This window comes from Cheilinus undulatus, linkage group 22 (assembly GCF_018320785.1).
Source record: "Cheilinus undulatus linkage group 22, ASM1832078v1, whole genome shotgun sequence".
Lineage (NCBI taxonomy): Eukaryota > Metazoa > Chordata > Actinopteri > Labriformes > Labridae > Cheilinus > Cheilinus undulatus.
In genome coordinates this window covers 18,285,762-18,307,996 of record NC_054886.1, presented here as the reverse complement: position 1 = coordinate 18,307,996, position 22,235 = coordinate 18,285,762, and the positions used below count along the sequence as shown (strand labels likewise).

The window sequence follows — 22,235 nt, the reverse complement described above, 5'->3', positions numbered from 1 at the left end:
AAAAAAAACACCTCAGTGTTTGGTGCTGTGTATGTGGTACAGGTCCACATCCCTTCATTGATTTGCTGACGTGTATGGGTTCCCTCTATTTCACGCATGCGTACAACGCCAGACACGATTCATAGCCCTGCTAAGCTATCTAAAAGCAACTCACCCAAAGCCAGAAGTTCAGCTCTTCAATTTTCAAGATAAAAGCATGATGTAATGTCTGAAAAACAAATACTAATGTCTATAGAGCACCGAAATTATTTGAATATATCATTAAATTAAATCTGGAAGAAAACAGGATGAAATTAAAGTTAACTATTGGGTGTAAGTGCGTTTAATTTCCTGAATAGATTTTATTTTGAAATGCGAAACCGGAAAAGGTCTAATCTCCTCAGCGTCTTGAAGCTGAAGCTTGTCGTCGCTTAACCAACACAGCGACCGGCGCTTCAGTGGAGTTTGACGTGGCACTCTGATTTCACTGAGGGCAACAGACAGTGAAGAGGACTCTGCCCAATATACAGGTAAATACTGCCAGGACATTATTTACACATTCAGCAAACACAGACGTGTAATACTCTCCGTGATAATTCTCTATTTGTCCGTCTTTCTGCTTTGAATGTGACATTTTTTTTGAAAACTTTGTTGTAATTTCCGCGTTGCTAGCAAGATGTTTTCTTTCTATTTGCATCAAGTGTGAATGGGGTGCTGTGCTGTAATGTTAATGCCCTGTTTAGATAAATAATGTAACCTTTTTCATGCTCAAATATAAAAGAAACAGACGTTTCGTTTCAGTTAGGTGTAAATTAAAGGAGGGCAGTGATGCTCAGACGTTTAGCCATCATAACGGTCTTTGACGTGGCAATTCTAGGAAATGGTAGACGCAATTAACCATTGAACGGGACAATTCATCAGTTTTATTTCCCCTTCCACGTGTTGTTTGTTTGGGAAAATGTGTTAGGTTGGTGAAGAAAGTAGTAATAAATGAGTTTCACTCAGTTGTAAGTGCGTAGCTGTTATTTTTGTTTAACCAGCTGTGCTGAAGTTTTACTCAATTCGTAGGGTTCAGCAGCACAAAGAAGACAACAGGCCTATTCAATTTATAGCTCATTATTAAGTGAAGATTACGACTGTAATTTAAACCCATATGCTCTAGTAAGATGACTTGAGCGGCATCAAAGCTTTATTAACTGTCATTTACCTTTGCTTCTGATTCTATAATAAATATCTCACGTTGCAGATAATACAAGGAAGGGTAGGCTTGTCTTATCTGTCAAGAAGCAATGTCAAAAGTCCACGTGACAAAGTGTTGATGACTGCATGAGGGCAAATATCAGCTGATTTGCTTTTGTAAACATGCAAGGTATAAAACAGGAAATAAATTATCATGAACGTGGCAGATTTCACCCCATTAGGTTTACATATTAAGATGGGCAATGAAAAGAAAAACAAAGTAGACATCCTGACACACTTCCTTACATGATGAAAACTTACAGTTTCTCTCTCAACTTGACAGGTTATCAACTTCATTCATCCTGGCATGAGAAAACAGTGACAGTCATCCCATCACAATGAGTCAACAAGGTTATGTTGCTGCACCCCCATACTCCCAGGCCCAGCCAGGGATGGGGGGCTACCAAGGTGGATTTGGCGCTGGTCCTGCACAGCCGCTCTATGGACACTATGGGGGGCAGCCTCAGGCATTTACAGCCCCACCCACAGGTAAAACACCTCTGCTACTGTAATATTGAGCTAAATGGCATGGTAGATGTTTTCATTTTAACATGTTCAATCTTGCCTCCCAACAAGATCAGACCATTCATTCATAAACTGTATGCATTGTAGCAACAAGTGCCTTCTCTGTATTGCTGCGATAAAAGTTAAACGTCTCAATTTCAGAGATTAAGTTTTCTGTTTTAAGATGGCAAATATTTAAGAATAATCGGCTTTAAGTATTGCTTTGTTATAACTTTTATCTTGCCAAACTGTATAGCTAGTATTTTATTTCTCATAATGTTTAAAACATCATAGAGGGACTTGAACTTTAAATAATTATGATATGCCACTGAAATGGTACCTACATTAAGTGATTGCAGTTTGAGCAAAGATTGATTAACTTACAGGCTTTGCTTTGAATGGCATAGCATGCACAAGCAAACTGCCATCACAGCACTGTTGAAGACACAAAGAGCAGCACTGGAATCAGGTCTATGCTTAAATCATACACATCATAGGGCAAACTATAGAAAAAACTGTAAAGAATTCCTTTTAAACTCATATGAAGTTGTTCTAAGAGCTTAATTTTGCATGGATGTACTGAAGGTTTTCCAATGAAAATGAAGCAATCATTGAATGTTTTGTCTGTAAAAATGGTGTCTGTTACTCACTTCAGGTATGATGAAATCCCCAGTTTCCTCGGCTGCTGGGATGCCTCCGCCTCCAGTGTCCACTCAGTACAGTCCAAATATCCAGCAGAATGGCGCACATCCTCAAAGGTAACATCCTCAGTGCTTGGTGGCTTACTTTTACTATGCCAAAGAGATCAAGAAGAAAGACGTTAATGCAAGATTGAGACATTGTTTTAGTCAATCAAGGTTAAAACCATATTTGTGAACTTCAAAACTGCGTTAAGAATTAAGCAAATCATGAGACCACACTTTCCCTGCTGTATATTCATTAAATTTCCAAATGATCCTCAGATATCCTGCTCCTCCTGCTACTGCTGCATATGGACAACAGCCCCCATTCAACAGCATGGCTTCTGCAGCCCCACCTCCAACACAGCAGCTTACCAATCAGATGAGTGCTATGAATTTAGGACACTATGGTAAGCCTGCTGTTTACTGATGTATGCTTATTATTACACTAAAAACAGGATAAGACAAATGGTAGAAAAGTTAGTACAAGATGGTACTTTAACAGATCATCTTTCTTTACCCTTTTTTTTTTAATTCTTGCAGCCCCGGGTCCCATGCAGAGCCCTCCTCCTCCAACAAGCTCTGTTGTCCAGCAGCCTTTCCAAACAGCTCCTCCTCCAGCGATGGGCCAGCCACAGATGTCTCCAGGTCTGCAGAGCCCCTCCATGCCCCCTCAAATGTCTCCTCCACAGTCACCGCCATCGACCATGGCAATGGGAAGCCCACCAATGGCAGGTCCACCGATGGCAGGTAGGCCCTTCCCTGGGCCACCTCCCCCTGGGCCTGGAGGTTTTCAGCAGCCTGGTCCTGGAGCTGCTGGTCCACTGGGATACCAGCAACAAGCAGGTAGATAGGGCTCTGCATACTTGGCTTGCACTAGAGAAAAACCTGATGACACAGTTCAGTATTGCATTGACATTATATGAGGAAAATGATCAAAACTTAAGGAGATGGTGCCTGTTTAGCTCAGTTAGTAGAGTAGGCACCCATGTACAGAGGCTATAGTCCTCAACGTGCTGGTGGCAGGATCAATTCCCAGTCTCGCTCCCCATATTCCTTGTCTCTCTTCAGCTGTCCTATCTGAATAAGGCCAAAAGGCCCCTGGAAAATAATCTTGAAAAACTGAATATTAGCTACAACCCATTTTTTTATGCTAAGCTGCTATAAAAAAACAGTTTTTATATGAGTAGGGGTCTGGCAGTTCCATCGCCACTTGACCTTTTAGCTTTAAAACTAGAGATCTTTTTAGATTTATTAAGTTCTTAAATTGGCACGATTAGAAATGAACTGACTGCACCTTAATACTCAATGCTTAACTTTAACACTTTCTATCCTGTTATGATATACAGGGCCATTTGGGGGACCAATGGCAGGGCCCCATCCGGGCATGCCAGGGGGCTTTCCCGGAGCACCGGGTGGACTGGCAGGACCACCACAGAAGAAACTCGACGCTGACTCTATCCCCAGCATAGTGAGTAGACTGCTAATCCTCCTGAGACCTTACATGTTCACATACCGACATGCCACATATGTCATCCCACGTTTTTCGTCTAGAATAAGCAGCTTATTTGTTTGATTATAAAAAAACAAACAGGACGAGTCCAGAGAAATCTAACTGTATTACCATTTTTAATCTTGTCTCTTTTAGACTCAAGTCATTGAGGAAGACCAGGGAAAACAAGGAGGGCAGGTATACAGCACAAACATCAGAGGGCAGGTTCCTCCTCTGGTTACCACAGACTTCTCTGTACAAGACCAAGGTAACTCACGACAACTCCTAAACCTCTCCTCAGCATAAAGTATCTACTAGTGTAAGGTGTTAGATGTTAATGTGGATTTGGGTATCTATCTATCTTAAACTGTAGTTTAGCAGGACATTAGTATGAAAATGCACTCAGTTTTACTCTGTTTACCAGTAGTTATTAGTAGAAGTGTTTTTTTTTTTTTGGCTATTTCAGAGCGTAACTATTATAAAGTATTTCATCTGTGTCACTGACCCCCTTTCTTTTTTGCATATTATAGGCAATGCCAGCCCCAGGTTTATGCGCTGCACCACCTACACCCTTCCCTGCACAACTGATCTGGCCAAACAGTGCCATGTGCCCCTGGCCACCATCATTAAACCCTTTGCCAGTATGCCAAAGAATGAGGTGAGTTATGCTTTATTTTATTGTACACTGCTTTCCACATTATAAAGCAAATGACATTTTTCTCTTATTTTCCTAAATATTAATGCAAATGACAGAGTATTTTTCAAGTCATCAGCCATTAGAGCACAATTCAAATGTTTTTGAACAAACTTCATAATGACAACCATTTAAAAAAAAAAAAAAAAAAAACCTCACGATGCACTTTTCCGCATGTTCCACATTATTAAGCAGGCCACGTTTCAGCAATATGGGAAAGAAAAAGGATCTCTCTGCTGCCGGAAAGTGTCAAATAGTGTAATGCCTTGGACAAGGAATGAAAACATTAGATATTTCATGAAAAATTCATTGTGATTATCATACTGTAAAGGAATTTGTGGCTGATTCAGAGCACAGACAGGTTCCTGTAGATAAAGACATAATGAGGAAGGTTTCTGACAGACAAATTCATCAGATTAAGAGAGCAGATGCTAAAATGCCTTTACAAAGCAGCAAAAGTATTTGAAGCTGCTGGTGCCTCTGGAGTCCCACCAACCTCAAGGTGTAGGATCCTCCAGAAGCTTGCAGTCGTGCATAAACCTACTATTCGGCCACCCGATCCAATGCTCACAAGCAGAAACGGTTGCAGTGGGCCCAGAAATACATGAAGACTCATTTTCAAACAGTCTTGTTAACTGGTGAGTGCCGTGCAACCCTGGATGGTCCAGATGGAGGAATAGTGGATGGTTAATGGATAGCCACCATGTCCCAACAAGGCTGTGACATCAGCAAGGAGGGGGTGGAGTCATGTTTTGGGCCGGATTCATGAGGAGAGAGCTGGTAGGCCCCTTTAGGGTCCCTGAAGGTGTGAAAATGACCTCAACAAAGCATAAAGAGTTTCTGACTGACCACTTTCTTCCATGGTAAAAAAAGAAGAGCAGTGCCTTCTGTAGCTAAATTTTCTTTATGCATGACAATGCTCCATCTCATGCTGCAAAGAATACCTCTATGTCATTGGCTGCTATGGGCATAAAAGGAAAGAAACTCATGGTGTGGCCCCCATCCTCTCCTGACCTCAACCCTATTGAGAACCTTTGGAGCATCCTTAAGGCAGTTCACATCAAAACAGCAGTTCTGGGAGGATATTCTGACATCCTGCAAAGATATTAAAGCAGAAACTCCAAAAACTCACAAGTTCAATGGCTGCAAGAATGGTGAAGGTGATATCAAAGAAGGGCTCCTATGTTAACATGGAACTTGGCCTGTTAAGATGTTTTTGATTGAAATAGCTTTTGATTTCAGTAGATATGACCTCCTAATGCTGCAAATTCACCAAATGACCATTTTCAGTTCTTTACAACCTGTAAAATGTTTAAAAACTCTGTCATGCTTAATAATGTGGAACAGTGCATTTTGAGGTTTTTATTTTTAAAACAATCATGGTTATCATTATGAAGTTTGTTCAAAAACATCTGAATTATTCACTAATGGCTGATGACTTGAAAAATACTCTGACTGTCATTTGCATTATTATTTAGGAAAATAAGAGAAAAATGTCAATTGCTTAATAATGTGGAAAGCGGTGTATATAGGAATGCATCCATAGTCTTCCTACTTATACTGAAAATTTGAATTGAACATAGGTATCTGAGACACATCAAATAAAGAGAAAAGAGGTCTTGTAGGAGATGATAGATGTTAATGTGCTCTTGTGTCCCAAACAGATTTAGGTTTAATCACTGGCTGCTATCTTTTGTTTGGCACATCAGTCACTTGAGTACTTGAAATTCTGCATTGTGACCAGAGTTTGGATTAACTTTGTCCCTCTTCTTTTTATGTGTACACTCAGTACCCATATTTTACATCTGCACTTTCCCCACTGTGTATGCAGAGTCTTGAAAGGAAAGCAAGTTATACAATGCAAATATCTCCTGTGTGGGCCGAAAGTTGACATGGGGAATCTTTGCATGCAAAGAACCTACACAAAAGCAAGTTTATACTCACTTGTCTTAAAATAAGCTCATGAAAAGCACAAAATCTTTTAGTATTTCAGCAGTAGTGGGGATTCAGTGCCACTGGTTTTGTTATACTCAGTAGCATCTGACATTTCTAAGAATTAAATCTAACTTATGTGTTTTGTAAACAGCTCAAGCTGCAAGACAATTTCTTTCAACCACAGGATCAAGATTTGTTCTACCTCTATTTTTCGAAAGATCACTAAAAGAAGAATATAAATCCACAAAATCTACAGCTGCACTGAGGAACTTTTGCAACTTTTATTCTGTTTCTGACACATTTGAGAATCCTGAGTTGGATATTTTCTCCCTACTCTCGCCTTGTCCCAGACACCAGTTTGCCTTTTTAGGTAATGTTAGCTTTCTCATGTGGCCTGAGGCTAATTAGCTAATGTGGAGATCTGTAGGGACCTCTGAAGAAGACAGAAGGTTTAAACAAAAGGAATCAAACTTGAGTGTTTAGATTTAATTCCGTCTTATGAAACATGAAGGATAATCACGATACTTATGCAGAAAAATTAGAACTCAATCCTTTGGATTTATTTGAAAGGGCATGCTCTTCTGCATGAATGTTTGGTGATCCAACAGTTTTTTCCTCCTCACTTGGTAACCTGCCTTAAAATAAACACTCTTACCCTGCATCTCAAAGTCTCCAGTCTAAAAATAAACCTTCTCCCTTGCTTGTCTGTTTGTGTTCAGAGGCAGATGAGTTGGTTTCAAACATTTTTTAGATAATGTTTCAGAGCTTGCAGAGAGTCTTTATTAATCATGCTAAGACAGTCCGCGTCATCCCCAGAGTCATGATGTGTGTATTTAACAGCTTTGCGATGAGAATTTGCAGTTCAGGACTGAAAGATGTTTTGTTTTAGAAAGTGTAGTGCGTATTGTTTGGGTGCCATGGAGTCACAGGTGCTGTGAGCAGAATTAACAAGGATAAACAGTAATGAATGTGCAAGGAATATTATGTTGCTAAAAACAGGGAGTGTAGACACTTTATCACTGAGGAAGATGTGATCATCTGTAGTTTTATTTTTCACATGCACTGAAGAATTTATTCAAGATTTTACAGCTGAAGCAAAATAAATCTTCTATTAAAGAAGAGTGTTTCAGACTTAAACATGTAAGGACCAGCTGGTTAAACTTTTGTGTATTCCTGTGCAGACTCCCCTCTATCTTGTGAACCATGGTGAGACAGGCCCGATACGCTGCAATCGATGCAAAGCCTACATGTGTCCCTACATGCAGTTTATTGATGGAGGCCGTCGATTCCAGTGTGGTTTCTGCAGCTGTGTCACTGAAGGTACAGTAACACTTGATCCTCAGCAATAAAAAATCTGCAACACAATATCATTTGAAAACAAAATTTTATTCTTAAAAAACATTTGAACCATCCATACATTGTGCATTATTGAGTTATTTTTCTTTATCCCACTCTAGTACCAGTCCAGTATTTCCAACATCTTGACCACATGGGTCGGAGGGTGGACTTCTATGAGAGGCCTGAGCTTTCTCTGGGGTCTTATGAGTTTGCAGCCACCCTGGAGTACTGCAAGGTAGCGTGCAATGTCTTGAAGTTCTGCAGCTTGTTGCACCAGCTATGTGCACATTCTGTCATTGTCCACACTGAGCCCTGCATTGAAACTAGTTAAGTTGTTACTTAAGTTATACCATTTCTTGGTTGCAAAAGCAACTATTACCAATACCAAGCAGTTATTGGGTCTCACAAGATGCTTTAGTTGTAAAAATCTTTACTGTACCTGAAATTAGAGTCCATGGATTGATGATTCAGCACAAAAACAGTCATCATATTGGAGCTCTGTTAATCATCACAAGCTGATTATGTGCAGAATAAAGACGTAGTCCAAACAATGAAAAGACAGCGATTCCTATCAACTGCACATCCCCATGGAGGCTGTGCTTTTCGGGAACAGCTTCAGAGTGTCAGAGAGAGCGGGCAAAGCTGACTCACTGCTTTGTCCTACTTTTTCTCTGTTTATTACAACTTATAAACAGCCTCCGCAGGCCAGATATTAAACAAAAGCCTGCAAGGTGAGTGTCTTGTCATGGAGTTGTAGCTGTGGAAACATAACAAAATCAGCCCCCTACAAACATGCTCTCAACCTATTGCCATTGCCCCCATGCAAGGATTTATAACTCATCCTGCCTGTGTCCTTGAAGCTACCAATTTTGAAGGCTTATTTATAAGCCAGGGTGCAATTTCATGTTAAAATCAAGTATTTTAAGGCAAACCTTGAAAGACTGTCAAGTAGTAACCAGCTCGTTTCACCCTCTGCATTTTTCCCACACAGAACAACAAGCCTCCAAACCCTCCCGCCTACATCTTTATGATCGACGTGTCCTACAACAACATTAAGAGCGGGCTGGTCAAACTGATATGTGAAGAGCTGAAGACCCTGCTTGAGAAACTGCCCAGGTACAAAAAATACAGCACTTCTACATCATCACTTTCCCGTGTAATTCAAAGTCTGTTTGACATGTTGAGTTAATTCTGTTTATACTGCTTAAATCAAACTAAAAAAGGCCTTTCCTAGCTGTTTGAAGCCAAGCTATTTGTTCTCATGAGCTCAGTGATGAAGGTTTACAGATGGTGGGAAACTTTTAATTATGAGGCCAAAAATGGAAATACTGTGTAAACTTTACTTTAAAATGCATTCAAACAAAAATCTCTGTGCTTGAGACAGCTCTTTCTAGGTGCTAAACATCAATCAATCCAGGAAGACAGTTTTTGATGTGTTGCACAGAAGGAGATGAAAAACTTCACCTGGTTCCTTCTAAAATTATGTTGAAACTTTCTCTTTCTTCACATCACCTCATTAGTGCCAGGACCACTCAAATCTGTGTGCTGCCATGACATCATCCTTAAAACATGCACTAAAGACCACGCCAGATAAGCCCCCACTTCAGCCGTGTTTAAATCTCTTTACTTTTGTACAAGCAGGCACTCAGATTAAAGCTTTTGGATTTATATGGTGGCTTCAGTGGTGTCTTGAGGCTTTTTTTTTCATTCAGTGAAGATAAAGACACAGCAGTGTTTTAGTGAACACAGATGTAGACGTGGATATCTACTTTTAATCACTGAATTGTGTGGAAGTCATTCGAAGTGAAGCTGTTATTTAAAAATACGTATGAATGATACTCAAAGAACACATGTTTGCAGGAAGTTTAAAGCTGTAGTACATCTTACTTGCATGTCTGCATGATTTAAGAAGAGGCGCCTACAGACTGCAGTTTGAAGTGTCAGTGAAGAATGCTTTTAAATTACAATGATGGTGAAAGGTTTTGATGTACGGTTTTGGTCCCAAGTCCACACCCCAGCTGAGAGTGCTCTGCTATATGTAAGAAAATTCAATGTGATTAGATTTTCTATATCAGTGGTTCTCAATTCTTGGAGCCTCAGGACCAGTGTTAATTTTGGCAGCTTGATTAATTAATTAATTAAAGCTTCATTTTTAGTCAAATACTTATTCTCTTTGCCTTAATCAGTTGCCAGATCATGCTTGTGAGTTCAGTGTACTCTGCCAGACCTGGAATTTCTGCTTTCTACAGCTGAGAGAAAAGAGAGCTACAGAAATGTTGGGTTTTAACAGATTCATTCACAGTAGAGGAATATCAAGCATTTTAAAAGTCCGACTAAAACTGTAACATTTAAATTGCTTGATGAAAACTAAACGTACTTTTTGTCAGTGTTTTTGCCATCAAAGATCTATTTTTAGCTAATCTTAGTCTTGTCTTTGTCATGGAAAAAGGTAGTCAACTTTCAGTTAATGAAATGAACACTGCTCATGACTCACCAACACCTTCCTAATAAGAAGTTGTTACCCAAAGTTGAGAAAACTTCAAACCAGATAGTTTTTTTCTGATTTCTGACCTCAGCAGTCAGCCAAATAAAGCTTTCAACTATTGATTGATATTAGAAATATATATTTTAACCATTTAACAATTCAACAGCCACATCCATTTCCTGACAGGGGCGTGGTCAGGGGCGGAGTCACACAGCTCAGTAACATTTAAAGCCACAGACACAGAAACAGCTCGTTCTGAGCAGGGCTGAAACAGAGGGCTTTTCAGACATGCAGTAATCCAGTATTTGAGTGTTTTTGCAGAAACAAACTTCACAGGCATGTTTTTGGGACCTCTGAGACCGATATAAACTTGTCTTAAAAGGGTAAAATATGTGGCCTTTAAACAGTTTAAATCTGGATGAAAATAAACTGACATGCTGAGAAAAAGATTTTTAAAATTACAATAGTAGGACAAGAAGCTGATTTTTTTAGCCTCTGAAAACCAACTCAAGATGTTATTTTTAGCATTATTAAACACATCTTTACATAATGACACTGGGTGAATGGTTGAAGTAGGCATTTAAATTTGCTGTGAAATGGTCCTTTTTTTCTCTGGTTAAACTGTGAATGCCACTTAGAAGATAACATCCTTCACCATGTGTTTACTTTTCCTCTAGAATAAGCAGGGTTCCTACACTTAAAAAATCAAACTGAAGACTTCTTAAGACCTTTTAAGACCTGATTTTAGAAAAATAAATACCACTTTATCACCACAAATGATCAAAAATGAAGGATATGCAAGATTTATTGGTTTACCAGATCAGGGCTGAAGTTGCTGTTCAGGAAATGATTTAGTACACAAAACCCAGACAAATGCCAATAAATGCCTGTATTTGGGAGTTTAACTGTTTACTGCTATAAATGCTGTTAGTTGTTAAATGGACGAGTATTATACACCGCAAAAGAATGATCAGAAGCGTATAATTTTGGCTTTCACCCTTTTAGAAAGCTTGATATTATGGTAGAAGTTAAAACATAAAAGAATAGTTTGTTATAAACTGTTTTTTTCCCCCCTCACCAGAGAGGAAGGTATGGAGACTTCTGCCATCAAGGTGGGCTTCGTCACCTACAACAAAGTCCTTCACTTCTACAACGTGAAGAGCGCTCTGGCCCAGCCTCAGATGATGGTGGTGTCTGACACGGCTGAGATGTTTGTCCCACTACTCGACGGTTTTCTAGTCAACTACCAGGAATCACGGGCTGTTATCTTCAAGTAAGATACAACTTTTTTATCAAGTTTGAGAAGAACTGTTTATCTTGGATGCACCATGTAGTCGGGGGAATTCTCAAGAGCTTAACTAAACAAAATGTTTGTTTTTATGTCACTGGGTGGGAGGTTAACATGGCTTCAGTCAGCTCTTTTTTCATGGGTTTATCTTTGGACTATTAGAGAGACAGAGCAGTGAAGCGAATGCAACAAAGGGTCTTTTACTTAGAGAATCAACAAGACATTATTAAGTGAATTAAAATACAAAATGCTGTTATAATCCCGTCCCTCTCTCCCTCTCCTCTGTAGCCTGCTGGAACAGATCCCTGACATGTTTGCTGACACCAGCGAGAGCGAAACGGTCTTTGCCCCTGTCATCCAGGCCGGCGTGGAGGCATTCAAGGTTAGCCACAGTGTGACATCTGTCAACACTAAACGGGAGAGTAGGCCTTGTGCAACCTCCCAGAGGCATTTGTAACTGCTGTAGACTGTATTAGCAAAATTGCAGACATAATTAGCAAGAGGAAGCTTCCTGATTGATGAGCAGCAGCGTTTCTCAATCAAGAATCCTTTTTATCACTGAACTCCAAATTCCTCAAGATTATATCGCAGCCAAAACACATAACACCATGTTTTTTCTTAAAGGAGAGACAAATTTAAACCTAAACAAGGATAGCTGTTTTACAAGATTGCTTCAGTTTGTGAAAATACTTTTGATGTGTGAAGTTTCTTTGGTCTCTTCTTGATATGTTTATGTTCACCTTTAAGTCTGACAAACTTTCCCAGTGATATGAGCTCAGTGTTTTGGCGTGTAGTGAAGGAAAACTTCACACAGCTTTTAATTGGAAGCAGTTGTAACATTACACAACAACCACCAGTCCGAGCCTTATTTATTTATTCAGTCCTGCTTGTGTTCATATTGTTTTTAGGGCTAATATCTTTATCTGTTTTTAGTGCAACACAGGAGGGAACTTGGCAAATAAAGCTTATTATTTATGGGAAAATGGCTCCTTGGCTAGATTTTTGTCCTTGTGATTACACTGTTAAGGTACAAGCAACATAGAAAAGAACATACCACACACCAATATGTTTTTTTCTCCTCCTTCAGGCTGCTGAATGTAGCGGAAAGCTCTTCATCTTCCAGTCCTCCATGCCCACTGCGGAGGCTCCAGGCAAACTGAAGAACAGGGATGACAAAAAGCTGGTCAACACGGAGAAAGAGAAGGTGACAAGCTTTTTTTGTGCTTGGTATACTTTATTATAGAATTAAACTGTTTACTCACCACATTTATCTCCTTGTTTCTTCTTAGACTTTGTTCCAGCCTCAGAAAGGAGTGTACGAGCAGCTGTCCAAAGAGTGTGTGGCACACGGATGCTGTGTGGACCTCTTCCTTTTCCCCAGCCAGTATGTGGACTTGGCTACTATGGGTGATGTGCCTTTACATACCGGAGGCTCTGTCTACAAGTACAACAACTTCCAGGTACAATATACCTTTTACACAACCTATATGACACTCAAAGTTGCAAGAAAATGTGTAAATATAGCACAAAGCAGTGAGATTTGGAGTTTGATGAAAAGGGTTTGTACCCACACTCGATTATGAAACTCTCCCAGAGGAATGATGGAAAAGCATGGGAAATTACTCTAGACAGTACAAACACGCTACATACCAAGGCAGCAGAATGCAGCTTAAAACACATGATCTAAACATGCAGACAGAGACTTCAATAAATAACCTCATTCTGCACCTAGATTTGTTGTTTTTCCCAAACATGCGTATTAGTAAATAATTTCTTTTGAAATAAGACCATAGTAGTGCGTTTCCACCAAGTGGTCTGATTTGGTTTGTCACAGTTAACCTTAATGTTGCTTGTTCTCAGCTGCCAGTGTCTATCCAGCCTCGCCCGTAGTGATGAATTTTGACCCTGGATCATTAAGCTAAGCTCTGTAACAGAAGCTGCTATTTTGGTACCATTTTGGTGTTTATATGCCTATTAAACAACAAAAAAATAGAGAAAAAGAAAAAAGGGAGCCACCTCCTGTTCACATAAAACACAACACATCACTAAAGCTCGTCACTTGTCTTGAATAGAGAGGTCATTTTATTCCTATCCTGGTTTCATCTTCTTTTACATCTCATTTTCTTCTTCATCACTCTTTGTTTGGGTTGACAGCGTCACAAACGTATAACTGCTTCACGTTATCCAGACTGTTTGGTTCATTTGACCAAGCGCAATGTGAAAGCGAACCAAACACCAGGAAAGTGCAACAATGTAGCAATTTGAGCCCAAACTGAACTGAGTCCCCCAGGCTGTAGGTGTGAAAATGACCTAAAAGTGTCTTTAGTGGCTCACACTTTTGAAAGTGTTAAAAACTCACATGAACTCTAACTTGGTGGGCAACTTCACTCATGGTGCAAATGTGCCTCAACATCCAAACACAACTATATTAACACTTTGCCCAAGGGCATGATGGATCAACACTGTCAAATAACTCCAACAATGAAGACCATTTCACTCAGAATGGAGTTGGATTGACACTTTGGGGGTTAAACTCAACCCTGAACTGTTGATAACCCTAAAATGTTAACACTCCAGTTTTTGCTGTGCACACGTTTTGGGATGTGATTTGGACTCATTCTCTTGCTATGTGCTACTGTGTAGTCAAAGAGGTGGGAAAAGTACAAGAATGTTGTACTCAAGTAAAAGTACAGTTACTCTGTGTCAAGTAGAAGTATAAGTACTTATTTCAAAATGTCCTCAAAAAGTACAAGTACCCTTTTACTACATATTATACGTCCATGTTTACTTTCTATCTATGCAAAACTTCAATAAATATATGTTAAAAAAAAGTACAAGTACCTGAAAATGCTACTAATTACAGTAATTTAAGTAAATGTAATCAGTTACTTTGCACCTCTAATTGTTACCAATGAGTCCAGCTCCCCTCTTTAAGTGTGCTTTCCACTCAAACAGAAGGGTGTAGATAGTAGGAAAGTACAGATCAGTTCTTTTGCTGCCTTTCCCAACTTTTCACAGTAAAATGCAAATAACTGCATACTGTACAAAACTTAACTGAACCAGGCCACTTGGAAGTCCCAGTCTGCTGGTCATCAGCATGGCACCAAATATGACAACACTACCACCTGCTGGTTAAACTTTGTACAAAAATACTTACTGTAATTCACTTGATGATGCCAGGTGGAGACAGACGGAGAGCATTTTCTGAGAGATCTGAGGAAAGATGTGCAGAAAAGCATCGGGTTTGATGCAGTCATGCGAGTCCGTACCAGCACAGGTAAAGAAAACAATTATTAAAATTATTATTATTATTAATTTTGTTATGTAATGAACTCTTAAGTTAATGCCCTACAGGGAGTAATCTCTTATTCATTTGCCTTGTTATGCATGTGTGCTCAGGCTTCAGAGCTACAGACTTCTTTGGTGCCATCCATATGAACAACACCACAGACGTAGAGATGGCAGCCCTGGATTGTGACAAGGCGGTGACTGTAGAGCTGAAGCATGACGACACTCTGAGTGAGGAGACTGGAGCTCTCATACAGGTAAAACGCCTTTTGTTTAAGTATTGGATTTAGGTATTGGATCATTTTTGTTATAGCTCACATTTGAGTACCTTTTCCCAGTGTGCCTTGCTGTACACCACCATCAGCGGGCAGCGGCGTCTCCGCGTCCACAACCTCAGTCTGAACTGCAGCACACAGTTGATGGAGCTGTACAAGAGCTGTGAGACAGACTCACTCATGAACTTCTTTGCCAAATCAGGTAACTTGAATGCATTATGCACACTAACAGTACTGATTGCTGCCCTCTAGCCACATTCAGAAAAGATGTATTCCCTTCTATAACAGGTTTATCTTCAAGTATAAAGTCACCTCTCTGCAGTATACGGCAGATTCATCCTGGACTTAACTGAATTTACCTCATGCATCACATGATAATCTTCTCACGCTTACACACTTATAAGAAAAAGATATACAACTGACGGAGATAAATACCACATGTTTCACATAAAATATAGATGAGCCTCTCTGTAAGAGGCCAGCATGCTGACCCTCTGTTACCTTCTTTCACTTGTCAGATCTTCATTCTCCTTCAGGATTCCTATTTCATCTTCCATCTTTTATGTTTTATTCCCTGTCTTATCCTCTGTTCTGCTCGTCTTTAAACTCTTTTTCTCCATGCCCACTCAGCTTACCGTGCCATATTGAACCAGCCTCTGAAGAATGTGAGAGAGATCCTGGTCAACCAGACGGCCCACATGCTGGCCTGTTACAGGAAGAACTGTGCCAGCCCGTCTGCTGCCAGTCAGGTCAGTGCAGAACAACACCTGAGAGGAAATCTGCTGAATACAACACAATACATGCATAATAAGATTCATCATAGAAAATAAGTTGTACACCTGCTTCCTCATGTAGCTGATCCTGCCCAGTGCCATGAAGGTGCTACCTGTCTACATGAACAGCCTGATGAAAAGTGCTCCTTTGGTTGGCAGCACCGAGCTCTCTACAGATGAGCGAGCCCATCAAAGACTGTCAGTGATGGCCATGGGGGTGGAAGACACACAGCTGCTGCTCTACCCACGCCTAACTCCACTGGTAGGGAAGAAAACTCTATCACAACTTTCCTTCTTTGTTTCCCTAAAATTGTTCAGATGAATTTGTACCTTCAAGTGGGGTCTTGGTTATTGTATTCATGAGGAGTCCATACGAATATCCCACTCTAACTATATCAAAGTCCTAACCTGAACTTTTTTGAAAGCTTTGAGCTCATGCATTGTGTCATGTTTGATGACATTTGTCTTGTCTTGTTCCTCCACTTGGTGTTTAAACACAAAGAACTAATGCATTGTCAGCATTTCCATAAAGAAGGCAGGAGGAGGAAAGCGATCATTTGGCATCCACGTAGCAACAGCAACATTTACTCAGTGAACACCGAGCTTTTGCTGTGTACAACTTAATAGCAAAAGTTTGCGACTCTCAAGAGTTCTATTTGAAGGCCGAATAAGTGTAACGAAGATTCAGGACCCTGTTCTCGAACTGCATGATTGTCTGCACCCTAGACTGCCCATAAGGGGGGTAAAGGGGAGAGCTTTTTGGGCCTCAGCCAAATTGGAGGCCCATGGAGGTCTGGAAAATCATGATCCAATGTGAAGTTAAGTTGTGATAACCATATTTATTTTCTCTGAGTAATAACTACTTTTATAAAAGCAACAAACACTTTTTTTATTTGTCTATGGCATAGTATATAGCCTTCAAAATCTAAAAACATTCTCTTAAAATAATGAAAATGGGTTAAAAGTGGCAAAATGGGTAATGAGGCAGAAATGGGCAGTAAAGGCCATGAAATAGGATTATAAAGTTCTAAAAATGGGTCGAATTTGACAGAAAAATTAAGCAGAAAGTTGCAAAATGGGATTAAATAGCACAAATGGAAAAAATGTGGTAATATGTGATTAAAAAGTGGCAATAGTGGGTCAAAAAAGACAAAAATTGGTAAGCAGAGGCAACAGCTGGTAAGTAGTGGCAAAAATGGGTCAAATTTGACGGACAAAAATTTGAAAAATGTTACAAATAACATAAATGGACATAAAGGGGCAAAATTTGAAAGAAAGTGTTTAAATATGGTAAATAAATGGCAAAAATAGGATTGTAAGCTTAAAATATGTCTTAAGTGGCAGAGATTGGCAGTGAAGGTGGTGAAATAAGATAAGGGTGTCAAAAATGGTCAAAAGAGGCAAAAATAGGCAGAAAGTGGCAAAATAGGATATTGTGGCAAAAATGGGACAAAAATGGTGGCCAAATTGGATTTAAAAGAGGCAAAAATGGGTCAAAAGAGACAATAATTTGTGAAAAAGGCAAAATTGGTGGACAATGGCAAAAATTAGTTGAAATTGACAGAAAAAGGGGCAAAATGTTTTTTCAAGTGGCAAAAATGGACAGAAAAGGTACTGAAATGTGTTTAATAAGTGGCAAGAGTGGGTAAATAGTGATTAGATGTGTTTTAAGTGGCAAAAATTGGCAGTAAAGGCAGTGAACACAATTAAAAAGGAGCAAAAATGGTCAAGGACAACAGTGTCTGTTCATGGGGTGCACCGTCAGGCTACCAGCAACCCCACATTAACCAGTAATTTTGATTAATACGTGCCTCTAGATTTTGTCTTTCTCTTAAATCTAATTCCACATGAGAAAACACCAGTGAATGTTAGAATCTTTGTTAGTCGGTAAATTTCTTCTGAAGTGGTGAATAAAGCCTGTTTACTGGAATTTAAATCTTTTCATTCTTAGTAAATCAGTCGTCTTGAAGGGAAAGCAAATAGGTGTAAACTTCCTTGACGTACTTTGTGTTTTAATTTCAGCACAACATAGACGTCAGCAGCGAGGCCCTCCCTGCTCCTGTGCGCTGCTCAGAGGAAGGTCTGACAGATTCTGGCATGTTCCTGCTGGAAAACGGCCACTCCATGTTTCTGTGGCTCGGCCAAGCAAGCCCGCCGGACCTCATCCAGAGCCTTTTTAATGTTCCCTCCCTCGGCCACCTGCAAGGACAAATGGTAGGAATAAATGCATGCATTCATCATTTTTATAAACCCAAGAAACTGAATCTGTCATTAGGGATGCTAAATGGGATATTTAATTACCTTTGTGGTGCCTGAAGTCATAGAGTGTAAGAAAATGTCTGCCAGTAGACACCCTGTAACTCAGCAAGATTTATTATGTGTAACCTGTGAAACAAGCTGATCAGTTATAACATCATCAGTGTAAAAGTCACACAAAATGCACAGATGGACATTTATGCTGAAAGTGATCAGTATTGTCATGAAAACGTTACTTTCCCCACAGTGTTTTGTGCTTTAATTATTAATTCATATGTGAAACTAGAGCTGAGGCTCTACTAACCTTCTACTTTTGTTTTTCAGCCAGCGCTGCCAGAACTGGACAACCCATTATCCAAGAAGGTTCGGTCCATCATCAGTAATCTGCTTGAAAAGAGGCCGAACTCTATGAAGGTAACATAACTAGAGAAGTAACACATTCCCATAACAGAGCTCAGCACTTTATTTGTAATCTAAAAGACAAATTATGTCAGGGGAAACATTTTCATGAGGGGTGTGACGAGATCTCATGCCACAAGATCACGAGATTTCTTGCTGAGGAGAAAAATGTCTGGTGAGATTAACAGGGAGCCAGTTGAAGTGGAAAGTGCCCTGCTGTTGCACGGCAACAATGTTCCTGGTTTGAATCCCAGCCAGAGCCTCTCTGTGCATGCCGTGTCTTTAGGGGTGTTTTTTACTCTTTTGGACTGTTTCTTGTGGATAGCTTTGGTTTGTGTTGATGCATATGCATACATTTAGCCACTGACTTCCATTTCAACACATTTTTTTAATAGAAAGTGAAGTAATGTGGATGTGACACACTATTAACATGCATGAATATTTGATAAAAGGGCTGCTAAATGAATGTTTGAGTCATGACTAGCAAAACAGTATTTATTTGCAGTGATATTCAGTTCAAGAGGTAAAAAATGTAAATTTTTCAAAACAGACCCACAATCTTTGCATTTTATCTTTCAATTGAAATAAAGAATTCGAGTTTTATATCATGCTATCAAAGTGAAAAAGTAGTCTAAAATCTCATCTGGTTCTTGGGAGCCCAAATCTTAGAAAACTTGGGTTAGAAGGTACTGAAGCTCGATTGTAAAACAGTGTAGCTTCAAATGATCTTTGTCTCCCTCTAGTGGAGGCAGTGAATAATTTCAACCACCACATTTAAAAGGTTTGAACATCCTTCAACCAGCAACTCTAAGTAAAATTTATTACATCGTAAATGCATAGGCTAAAATAATGAATAGTAGAAAACAAAATGGAAGTGTAAAGAAACAAACAGCAGTCTAATTGAAGTTTTGTGGATAATTTCATGGGTCTGATTCTTGCTGGTAACGTTTACATCTCTAAAACTAATACAATACTACTCTCAATACTAAATCTTGTAAAAATAGAACTAAAAGATGAAGGATATTCATGGATATGAAATATTCTAAATAAAACATCAATCTGCAGCAGCAGCTCAGCTGGAGAGTCTGGTGTCTTTCAGTAGGTCCATGGGAGGTTCAATCTGCAGCTTCTAGAGTTGCATACCAAAATATTGAAGACACTGGTCCTTAAATTGCTCCCACTGCTGCTTCAGTGGTGTATGGGATTACTGATGGACACGGTGAATGTGCTGTGAATAGTAATGAATATAAAAACTTCTGAAAGTTGCTTTTGTTGCAAACAGATCACATTTGCTAATTTCTCTTCTCTCACAGCTCCAGATTGTCAGGCAACGGGACAAACCGGAGATGTATTTCCGTCAGTTCCTTGTGGAGGACAAAGGGCTTCACGGCGGGGCTTCGTACATGGACTTCCTCACCTACGTTCACCGAGAGATCAGGCAGCTGCTCACTTAACCCCTTGACACCTGGCCTCATTGTCCCGTGAGAAACTAACGGACCATGCACAAATCTCACAGGGTCAGTCTCAGCTTTGAATCTTAAGGACAATTCACAGACAGTAACTTTTCAAGTGCTTTATAAAGACTGAAGAGGGAGAAACAAGAGACTGGAAGAGGCTTTCAGAGATTTAACCACAAGGGTCCAAAGCTGCCTTTCCACTATCATTTAGTGTACGCACAATATCGTCTCTTCAAATAACCACTTGTCACTGGAAGAGCCTCTCTGGAGGTAAGAAATGGACAACAAAACCAGCACTTCCCGCACACTCACTATATTGTGGACCGTGGGGCCGGGATGACATCAGTGCCTGTGGCTGGAGTGCATTTTGGCACGAAGCCTGTTGGCATAAGCAATATGACATACATCTCCACTGTGCAGTCAATATTCATTTCACTCTGTGGTTTTATAGAGTTATGACAAGGGGTTATTTGTAGGCTTTACTGTGGATGCTTGCTTGGACAGTGAATAAACTCTTTTGAAGATGAGATCCAAATGGAGTCTTAGCAACAGACATCATCATCTCTTGTTTGAAACTAAAGTAATCTATGAAATTTTACAGTATTTATATTACTCATGGCTTCTATTTTAGCAATCTGTGATCCTAGCAGAAAATGTATCAGAAGAAGCATTCATGTAGTGTATCTGAAGAATTAGAGGCTTTAATTTTGAGGAAACAATGCCAAAAATGAAAGGAAAATCCTCCTAAATACCATGGTCATGGTCCTCAGCATTCATTTGAGACATTTCCTCCACAAAAATCTCATTCTTTGAAGATTTAAAGTAGTTCTATCATCCTCATAATGTGCAGTGACACAGAAAATGTTTTGATTTGGCGTTCTGAGGATACAAGAAAATAAACGCAGATGCTACTCTACATAGAGAACCAAACATCAGCTGATGAAAAATGACAATTTTCTCCAAACTTGGGCCTGAAAAAGACAAGGATGCATAAGGGAAATTCATTAGAATTTATAATGAGAGGAAGAGAAAGGGGCTGCTAATGATGCTCGGAGGCATCAAAGGAAAGGGGTTTATTGACCAAATGTAAAACTTTTCCAAAACTGGCACACAACAATCCCACAAGGTTATGATGTTTTTGTGTAAGAGAAGCTCACTGTTTGACCTAGATTCAGTTTATCTGCAAAATTATCTGTAATGATGACATGCAACATTCCAGTTTTAACAGTTTAATTATACTATTTTGCTTTAAAGTGGTAAAAGCTTCATTGTAATTCATATATGCATTTAAGATTATTTTTGTGCTCATGTGACCTACAAAACGTCTTTTTGTACGTGAAATACATCATTTGTGTTTGCAAAATATTACCATTTGCCTTAAGTTGATATAATGGTTGGTAAAAAATGTCCCAGAGGTCCGTGGCTGATTTCAGTCATCTTGGTTTGTATGCAGACTTATCTCAGGTAATTTGAGAACCTTACTATTTAAAGTTGGAACAAGTGATTTCATTATAACTGGAAAGATGAATGATTGTTTTATGAGTGGACACATGGAGATTCAGGGGCATGCTGTGCCATGTACATTTCATTCCTAAATATTGAGATATTTTCTCTGCAATAAATTGTTCACATAACTATTGTGGTTTTTAATCTCCTCCTGAAATAACAAAAAAATAAGGACTGAAGCAAAAGGACACAGTCAGTTTGATTAGTTTATGATTTTTGAACCAACTCTGGAGGCATAAAGGATCTTAGTCTTTCTTTCTAATGTGAAGTCCCTTAAACCACCAAAAGGGGGCGAAATACCACTTATGTTCGCCTGGGACAAAAGTCAAACTGAAACTGCCTGGCTGACTGATGAACACTAACAAAAAGATATTATATCAAGATGTATGTTTGGCCTTTCATGCCTTTATTTATAGAGGAGATCAGTAAACAGAGTCAGAAACAGGGATGAGAGTGCAGGAAAGGGACCACACGTCAGACCTGGTCAGGACACTCTTCTAAAAGCTTTTGGAAGCTGACTGTTTTGTTGGGTTCCCCTACAGAAGAGTATTAGGGCCACTGAAAAAAAAATTTGAGACAAAGTTTTTTTTTTCACTTGTGAGAAAAAGTCAGAATTCTGGGATTAAAGTCAGAATTCTGACTTTAAT

The 22,235-nt window shown here is 39.5% G+C and overlaps 1 protein-coding gene across 2 annotated transcripts; it reads left to right on the top strand.

The window, feature by feature from the left end:
- The first annotated feature begins 399 nt into the window (after positions 1-399).
- Positions 400-21,716, top strand: sec24d (SEC24 homolog D, COPII coat complex component). 2 transcript variants are annotated; one of them, XM_041780047.1, is made up of 23 exons: positions 400-509; positions 1,502-1,707; positions 2,396-2,480; positions 2,685-2,812; positions 2,946-3,248; positions 3,752-3,873; positions 4,051-4,162; positions 4,425-4,552; positions 7,705-7,843; positions 7,981-8,096; positions 8,853-8,977; positions 11,428-11,619; positions 11,923-12,016; positions 12,722-12,838; positions 12,924-13,094; positions 14,815-14,911; positions 15,034-15,179; positions 15,261-15,399; positions 15,828-15,946; positions 16,053-16,232; positions 17,993-18,184; positions 18,551-18,640; positions 19,939-21,716. In XM_041780047.1, the coding sequence occupies exons 2-23, from the start codon at positions 1,557-1,559 to the stop codon at positions 20,077-20,079; spliced, it is 3,087 nt and encodes a 1,028-aa protein (XP_041635981.1). In that variant the 5' UTR covers positions 400-509; positions 1,502-1,556; the 3' UTR covers positions 20,080-21,716. The 2 variants fall into 2 exon arrangements, with proteins under 2 accessions (XP_041635981.1, XP_041635980.1); XM_041780046.1 differs by having other exon boundaries at positions 2,378-2,480.
- The last annotated feature ends 519 nt before the right edge of the window (positions 21,717-22,235 follow it).